The sequence below is a fragment of the Amblyomma mixtum genome, chromosome 4 (assembly GCF_055824585.1).
Source record: "Amblyomma mixtum isolate Tamu chromosome 4, ASM5582458v1, whole genome shotgun sequence".
Classification (NCBI taxonomy): domain Eukaryota; kingdom Metazoa; phylum Arthropoda; class Arachnida; order Ixodida; family Ixodidae; genus Amblyomma; species Amblyomma mixtum.
In genome coordinates, this window is record NC_143015.1 from 100,787,730 (window position 1) to 100,796,608 (window position 8,879).

Below are 8,879 nucleotides of genomic sequence, written 5' to 3' on the forward strand. Positions count from 1 at the left end.
AGCCGCGATACCTATCACTTCTCGGTGGACGCGAGGCACCCTGGCTAATCCCCCCAGTTGGTGTGTGCGACTTCACCAGAGCCGAAACACCAGCATCTCTGAATGAAGAAAAAGGTACCGCAGTGTAGGGCTCCGGAATACTGTCGACCAGTTGGTGATCTTTAACGTGACTGACATCGCGCAAGACACGGACGTCTGCGTTTCGCATCCACCGAATAGCGGCCGCCGCGGCCGGGTTCAAAGCTCTGTATGACTCAGTAGCCCAGGGTCCTAATCAGTGAGCCACTGCGACGGGTGTCACTGTGAGCAGCACAGGGGTGAAGCCTCATAAGAAGGACAAATATGCTGCGTTCTTGGAAGTAACGATGATTTTGCTTACAGAAGACTTATCTAAGGAGGTTATTAGGCCACACACTTTAGTACAAATCAGACTTATCTAAGGAGGCCCCACCGCGGTGGCCCAGTGTTTAAGGCGCTGGGCTGTTTACCCGAAAGACGCGGGTTCGATCCTGGCCGCGGCAGCCGAATTTCGATGGAGGCGAAATTCTAGAGGCCCACGTACTGTGCGATGTCAGTGTACGTTAAAGAACCCCAGGTGGTCGAAATTTCCGGAGCCCTTCACTACGGCGTCTCTCATAGCCTGAGTTGTGTTTGGACGTTAAACCCCAATAAACCGAACCTATCTAAAGAGATTATTAGACGCCCACATACTCTAGTACAGTGTTCAGGACGAACTGGTGGTCTAGTTGGATATACATACAAAAACATGCATTTAGTACACTGCGTTCGGTTCTTAAGAAATCATTCACAATAGCATCGGAGACGCGCCTCAGCAGTCGGGAAGAGCGGACGTGTCTCACGTCGGCTCCGCCGAATTTTATGATCCTTTCCCGAAGCATTTGCCGAAGCGCTGCGACACCATCTGGCTACACCACTGAGCGACCGCGGCGGCATAAACTTTGGCAATTACTAGACAAATAAAAGGAAATGAAGGAGGGGAGGGATGCCCTTTGCGCGAATGCACAGCAGACATTTCCAGCCAGTAGCATATCTAACCTTTCTGGCGGCTGCTTCGGCTCTCCTCTCTTTCGGCTCCCTTGAGTTGGCTCTTCCTCCCGGCACGCCCCTTTCTCGGTCTCCTTTTGCGTTCGTCTCCTTTCCGGGAACTTTCTGTGAAGCCAGTTCATTCATTCATTTTATTTCTACTCTTGCCATACACATTATCAAAACACTGACTGAACCCATAGCCAGCGGCTAGTGTGGGGTTCAGAAACAAAATACATGATGGCAATCACACAACACTTGTGTAAGATGAAAAGCAAACAAACACGGTTACCGGCCAACAGGAGTCGGGGGAGGCCGAGACGCTGTTGAAGGTCGCGACACTGGGCAGCGGCCAACAGGAGTCGGGAGAGCCGAGGCGCTGTTGAAGGTCGCGTCACTGGGCAGGAGCAGTTCGCCTTCATGGCCCCAGATGGCTGCACATTCAACTTCAACGCATGTAAACAGGGCATAATGTTCACCACAGGAGCAGTTGTTATTTTCTTTCATGCCCGCCTTACCGCGAAAACACCACATCAATAATCTTGAATGTGTCGAACATGTCGCGTTGGAAAACGGGATTCCGAACCCTGGTTCATGTACGAACAGGTCAAACCCCCTCAAAAGTAGCACAGAAGAATATTTGAGCACAAATTTTGCAGAATTGCTCTGCACTACAACCGTTACGGTCGTGGTCACAAAAACTCCAAGAGAACCCTAAATATATAAAATGAAGGAAAATTTAACAGTTAATTTCAGTCATATAGTGTGCCGTCGCGTAATGTTCGAACATTAGTCAACTTTTCTCGAAAACAGCCTTACTCTCTTCTTCAAGCGGGAAACAGGGGTAGAAAGGGGTCAGTGCGATAAAGAAGATCACTATTCCAGCGATCTGCACTTGTTTGATCGCGCGCCTGCGACGATCACGCCTCTGTTGCCTGAAAGAGAAGAAACAAAACACAATGTCAGAACTTAACACAGACCGACACCTCCCTGTCTGCAGTCAGACAAGATATATGTGGTCTGAGGTAACTACCAAGATTCCCCCATTTTAAAAGGACTCTCTCGGCCGCTTAGGAGCCTTGGCCAGTAAGAAGTGCAGGCGGCAATTATTTTCTTGTGTGGTTGAAGCCCTCTAAGCAAGGGTCCCACGCAGCCAGAGGGTGCGTGCAGATCAGCAAAAGCAGGACAGGACAATTCGAGGAAGAGTAATGGAGCTTCACAATGACCTCGCCTCAAAACGATCTAGCTCTGCGAATGTCGCTTCTGACTCGTAACCGATCGTAACCGGTTGTGACTCGCACCCGTAACCGGTGGTAGCTCTTCCCGACGCCACACCGTTAATACATGTCCGCGCATAGCCAGGTCTTGACGGTGCGCATTCATGACAACCCTGTTGGGCACTCCGCACAACAACTTCGCTCGTTCGGAGCGCCGCTGTCGCCGTTTGCAGGCGCGTGTCCCGCGTCTCCCGCGGACCCTCGAACTCCAGTCGTGGCTGAGCTCACTTCATGGCCACAAAATGGTCACGCGACACAAATGGAAATCTGACTTACTCCGCTCCTCCTTTTTCACATTAATCCCCTAGGATTATTTTTTATGGTTGGTAACATTGGGCGGTAGTAGCAGGCGGGTAGTAGACGGTGGTGAGCGTTTAGCCTGCCACCTATAACTCATTGATCAAACTTTTGTACTATTGTCCTGAATAACTTAGCAAGCCAGTGTCATCGGTGAATCGAAGATTGCTAAGGTATTCGCCATAAATCCCCAACAGTTCCCAAGCCAGGTCTCTGAATGCCTACTGTAAACAGGCGTTGAATAACATTGGCGACTTCGTGTCGCCATGCCCGACATATTTCGTCAACAGTATTGCATTGCTGACTTCATGGAAGACTGACAGCTGTGCAGAATTCAAGGGTACCTTACGGTATCTTTACCGCTCTTCTACAGTGATTCGACAATGCCTGCATGACTACTGACGTTGCGATTGAGTCAAGTGCGTTCTCTTTCTCTATCACGGCTCTCTGTAGGGGTTGCCTATATTTTTTGCGCTTCTCTATCACCTGAATAATAGTGTGAATATGGTCTGTCCTCGAGTATCCTCTACGAAAGCCTGTCTGATCGACTTGCGGACAGGGTTGATTTAAGTCTAGGATTATCTTAATTATCGCTCACCTGGAGACTAATCCCATTCCAAATCACATTCGTGACAAGAGACCCAACGGGCATACTTCGATTTTCGTCCTTATTTTTTTACTCTATTCTGCAAATGTTTAACTCAAGAGCGGTAAAGCCATCGGCGCCAGCGTTGCATTGGCGAGCAAAAAACCACGACCATGACTGGCATGCGGTGCCCAGAGAGCAACCTATGGGAGGCAGGTGGGCCACATGGCTCACGTGCCCTTGTTTAGTTATAAACTGCCCACCGTGGCAATTGGCATTTATTTAATGATTGATGGTTCAGCAAGATCAACCTGGGCCACATAGGGCCCACCACTGAGAGCACCTGTCATCGCAGGGCACAGGCGCATCGCTTAACCGCTGCACCACTGTGCCAGCACCGGTATGATAACCAACCATTATTTTTTCTAGTCTTCTCCCATGGTTTAATTAGTTCTGACGATAATTGTGCACTGAAGATGGCCCATGTTGCTCTTTGGCCTTGAAACCAAATAGTTTCTGCTTAGTATAAAACATGACTGTAGTTTGGTGCCCGCAAAAAACGCAAAACAGACCACCTAGGGCGTCTACTGTCGGTCTTTCACTCGACTATAATGGCGTTGTTTCGCGTTCCAAAAACGACGGCTGGCCGAGTCTTGAGGTTGGTGTCAAGCGCTCGCAACGCCCCTTGCTCTGTGCTCGCATACATTCAAATAATTCCCTCCAGTTGTCCCGATGAAAAGGGCCGATAGCCACCGTCGCGCAGTAGCTGCGCTGACCTTGTTTCAATTGGTCGAAATGGTCCTGACGCCACAGTGCACGAATTTCAAACGGGGCCAATTCTACTTCGGCTAGTAACCATGCAACCAATTAAAGAGATCGTATATTGATTATTCAAGTAAGTGGGACTGGGTTCAGTTAATTGCTTAATTAACTAATAATTCGCCTAATTAACTCAATTTGCTAGTCAGACCATATAAATAAATAAACAAAACCGAGTAGGAATTTGGTCGAGTTGGGGAATCGTACCAACGTCTCCTGAGAGCGAGACCAGCAGGCTAACCAATCCGCCACGCCAGCTCGATGGTTTGGAATGAACAAAGGCGCTGAATACGGTGTCTTCGTTCACTCCCATCTTCCTCCTTTCCCGTTACGGCGAGGATCAGGTGTCCACCGAGATATGCGAGACAGATTTATTTCCTTCCCTCAAAAACCAAACCAATTTACCGAACCGGCGATGGCGTTCTGTGGACTCCCTGACAGCGTTCCAAGACGCTCTCGTGTTCCACACTTAGAAGCGCAAATTAACCACACGCCCGTGACCCAAGCAGCAACACCTCCCTTATGGCTTTCGACGTACCGCACTTTAGGTCAACAAAGTGTCCCCTCAATTTTTTTTATTACCAATAAATAGCCACTAACAACAACAACAACAACAACAACAACAAAATGACTCCGACGAATATTTTAGCCGTGAGTGTTATATTTTGGATCTCTCTTTTTTTGCGCAAACGTAAAGCAGAACACGGCGGTTCTCTGTTATTCCTGTCTCTGCTTTATCTGGGGCGCAAACAAACTAAAACCAAACTGCTGAAGGTAAAACGCGTGAGGAAGACAAGGATGGCACATTGACCGCGCCATAAGAGGTCAGTGCACCCTCCTCACTGCATCTTGATTTACCTGGAAATATGGATCACAGCGTGCAAACACAACGAGACTGACTCGCCGCCTCACCTCTGCAAGGCCGCTCCTTTTGGACCCCGAGGTGGCTCTGGCTCCAAGAGGGGTAGGTTGCACCCACGTAACGATTGTGCTGCAGTCGCCACGGGCTTCTGCTGTTTCAGGAAAAAGATAGAACGTGAGTAATCTGCTTGGGACAAAGCCTGATCGACACTGGGAAGACATCGCGCGTCCAAGGAACGGAGCTGTGTTCCAATAGCACGCATCTGGCAAATTTCGCACATATAGCGTACTACTCATTGCAGACACAGGTGCAAAACAAAATATTGATAATATGGGGCTACAACACTTTGCCAATAAGGGGATCATTAGGGTACGACACTCATCTTCTAGCCGGAAGAATGCTGGTTACTTTTCTGAAAGAGGTATGCCGTGGTTATTTTTTGGACTATTATCCACGTACCTTCGGTTGCAGGAAACACTGAGCCTGATGGAAGACAGTAGCGGCCATCTGCAGAGGTCAATCAGATGGAGATTAGCAGGAACAGAGATGACAAAGGATAGGGAATGCTTGCATTCCGAATACTTTCGGTCCGGTCTCTCGCTTGATTTTCTTTTTCAGTTATTAGCGGCGCCCGCCTAGCAAACATGTGCAGATGTTATGTCAAGAAAAATGGGAGTGCAACAACTGAACCAAAAATGGGAAGAAATGTAGTTGGGCTCCCACGTTTCGATAACAGCCAACGGTGCCTGTTTCGACAGTGAGAACACCAGGCACAATGGGCATGACTATTCCAGGACCTGCTCCTAGAATTTTTTCAAAACTCCGGAGGCCGGGGCCCACCTCCTGCTGAAATGCCACCACCCATGATCAGCCACCTCTTCCCCAGTAAGGTCTGATGACTGAACCCAAGACACTTTATACCTTAGTAGAAGTTTTGTAGCGATAGCTACATTACGCGCAAGTCTCGCCATATCGCCGTGGCATCAGTTTCGCCGTGGCTACACCGTGACCTTGAGCCGTTGCCTAGCAACCGCCGCTCGCGGCGCCATCTGGCGTGACGTCACAGGAGGAGCCGGCCCCGCGGCGTTCTGGCGAAACCGAGTTGCAACAGTTGTGCGCATGCGCCGTAGGAGGAAAAGGGGGGGGGGTGCAGCTTTAATGTAGCCGCAATTAGAGGAAATGGGGGGATAACAACCAAAGCTAAAACACTGGACATAGGTGGAGAGAAACCAAGCTAAACGACAAGGTGTGATCAAGTTTAACCGTATTCTCGCTACGTATATCCTGGCCTAGCTGAGCTAAGCCTCTGCTATTTTTTTTAAATAAATTAATCAGCAAACAAAAATTCCACAGCCTTGCGAGCTTTCTATGGTCAAATTCCTATGTGAAGGCTGAGCGGCTACTGTGCCCAGCCCGACAGTAGGGGCGAGCCCATGGCATGCAGGCTTCAGAAATGTGATTGTAGCGGCTAGTCCAACGATGTGCGACTTTAATGTGCAGCTGGCTTCAGACGCTGCAATGCCAACTAAAAGCACAAAAACGTTTACTAACTTAGTCTTTCACAGTCACAGCTTTGCACGAAATGCGAAGCTGATGAGTACGCACTTTAGAGACAATATGTTCGCACTTGAGCTTTGAAAAGCCGTTAACAAAAGAATGAAGAAACCGCAGCATAACGCGCCTGCTTTTACTGCAGCCGTTTTACTTTCTTTTTACAGTATTGGTAACCCCAAATTAGGAGCCATGGCAGGGTGAGAAATGCATCAGTAGATAGTACACAGTTAACCACAAAACCAAAAATAAACGTTTGATAAGGATACTGCACACAAAACATTAAGCGCATAAACGGAAGTACAAAGGATTCAAAAACATTAAATGATTACAAACAGACCTCACATCATACGTTCAATCAAAGGCTGATTTTTTTCGTTAAGAGATGTTTATTGCCTCAGGGCTTAAAATGGTACGTAATGATTGATGACGAGGATGCTTAAATAAATGAGAAAAGGCTCGATGATCTAATGAAACCGAGGACTGAAGGATGTTGTGGTCCCTGTATTAGGCAGTGTACGAAGCAGGAGTGTTCGGTGAAAGACCCGCTGCCGCGAGGTGGCGAATTCTTGTCGTCTTCAGCGCCGGGCAAACCCACAGCAGGTGGGGAATGTCGGCCCCAAGATTTCTGTTCTTGCAGACTGGACTCCCGAGACGTGGATATAAACCTTAGAATTGCAGCCATTATAGTGCTGCGGCTTGAGTTAGGGCAATCCCGACCTTGGTCCTCCGAAGCACAGCCCTCTCTGCACGGGTAAAAACCGCAGGGGAGGGTTACCGCACATGGAGGGATTAGCGCACTTGTGCGGCGCTGGAGGTTTTACTTGTTAAAAGGAGGGTGGTCTCATCCAGATTGAGGACTCGAGGCAAAGACTAGTTTGGGTTACCCACGTCATCGACTTGAACCCATATTCTGTCAAGGATGATCCACTCGACTATTGTGCGTGAAAGAAAGGGTATTTGAAAACATTATTGTTTCTAAAGGCAACAAAGCATTACAAGAAGAAAATGTGACTTGTTGAATAAGTGTTGCTTTTCAATTGGCCTTCCTCAACGTTACAGAGGAAACGCCGGTGCACAATATTATTTTAGTCAAATAACGCCCTCGAACCAGTTCTTTTCCTGAGTTCAGTAAAGGACGTGATACCATGTAGTTTAAAGGTAAGCCTGATTGCTTTCTTTTGCACCCTGTCGACTTAATTGGTAGTGAGAAAGGTGAATGAATCCCGTATTATATTACTATATTCAAGAAGAGGCAAAACATGATTATTCCATGACAAGTCAGACTGAAGATTCATGCCCATACACTGGTTTCTTGTTGTGAATTCTGCAGTACTAGGAATGAGTGGCTCCTTGGCGAAAGTCGTGAGTTTAGTTTTGGAAAGATTTTAGAGACTTGTTCTCTAGAACCTTAACATCTTAAGGAGGTGCGACAGCATAGCTTCAAATAATTTTGTCACGGGGTTATGCACAATGTGGGCAATAGACGGTCCCAACGCAGGTCTTTAACTATAAGAAGACAATGTGGGTAATATGAAAGTCTCAACGCAGATCTTTAACTATGAGAAGACCGAGATACTTGTGTTCAGAAAATCTGAGAAGTCCAGCGCTGTTACAACGCCATTATAGTCGAGTGAAAGACCGACAGTAGACGCCCTAGGTGGTCTGTTTTGCGTTTTTTGCGGGCACCAAACTACAGTCATGTTTTATACTAAGCAGAAACTATTTGGTTTCAAGGCCAAAGAGCAACATGGGCCATCTTCAGTGCACAATTATCGTCAGAACTAATTAAACCATGGGAGAAGACTAGAAAAAATAATGGTTGGTTATCATACCGGTGCTGGCACAGTGGTGCAGCGGTTAAGCGATGCGCCTGTGCCCTGCGATGACAGGTGCTCTCAGTGGTGGGCCCTATGTGGCCCAGGTTGATCTTGCTGAACCATCAATCATTAAATAAATGCCAATTGCCACGGTGGGCAGTTTATAACTAAACAAGGGCACGTGAGCCATGTGGCCCACCTGCCTCCCATAGGTTGCTCTCTGGGCACCGCATGCCAGTCATGGTCGTGGTTTTTTGCTCGCCAATGCAACGCTGGCGCCGATGGCTTTACCGCTCTTGAGTTAAACATTTGCAGAATAGAGCAAAAAAATAAGGACGAAAATCGAAGTATGCCCGTTGGGTCTCTTGTCACGAATGTGATTTGGAATGGGATTAGTCTCCAGGTGAGCGATAATTAAGATAATCCTAGACTTAAATCAACCCTGTCCGCAAGTCGATCAGACAGGCTTTCGTAGAGGATACTCGAGGACAGACCATATTCACACTATTATTCAGGTGATAGAGAAGCGCAAAAAATATAGGCAACCCCTACAGAGAGCCGTGATAGAGAAAGAGAACGCACTTGACTCAATCGCAACGTCAGTAGTCATGCAGGCATTGTCG

The 8,879-nt window shown here is 47.8% G+C and overlaps 1 protein-coding gene across 1 annotated transcript; it reads right to left on the minus strand.

Moving 5' to 3' along the window:
- Positions 1-254: 254 nt before the first annotated feature.
- Positions 255-5,603, minus strand: LOC149347603 (uncharacterized). The gene is made up of 6 exons (XM_089541611.1): positions 5,345-5,603; positions 4,936-5,036; positions 1,864-1,979; positions 1,337-1,490; positions 1,057-1,170; positions 255-300 (listed from the first exon to the last, which is right to left on the minus strand). Exons 1-6 carry the CDS (start codon positions 5,390-5,392, stop codon positions 255-257), a joined length of 579 nt encoding a protein of 192 aa, XP_089397737.1. The 5' UTR covers positions 5,393-5,603.
- Positions 5,604-8,879: the final 3,276 nt, after the last annotated feature.

Excerpts from the sequence above, each read along its gene's own strand:
- LOC149347603 (XM_089541611.1), bottom strand. The coding sequence starts at position 5,392 with ATGGCCGCTACTGTCTTCCATCAGGCTCAGTGTTTCCTGCAACCGAAG. Across the intron at positions 5,037-5,344 it reads AGTGTTTCCTGCAACCGAAG|CAGAAGCCCGTGGCGACTGC; the intron begins GTACGTGGATAA and ends TTCCTGAAACAG. Across the intron at positions 1,491-1,863 it reads TTTCCCGCTTGAAGAAGAGA|TTGAATGTGCAGCCATCTGG; the intron begins GTAAGGCTGTTT and ends CATGCGTTGAAG.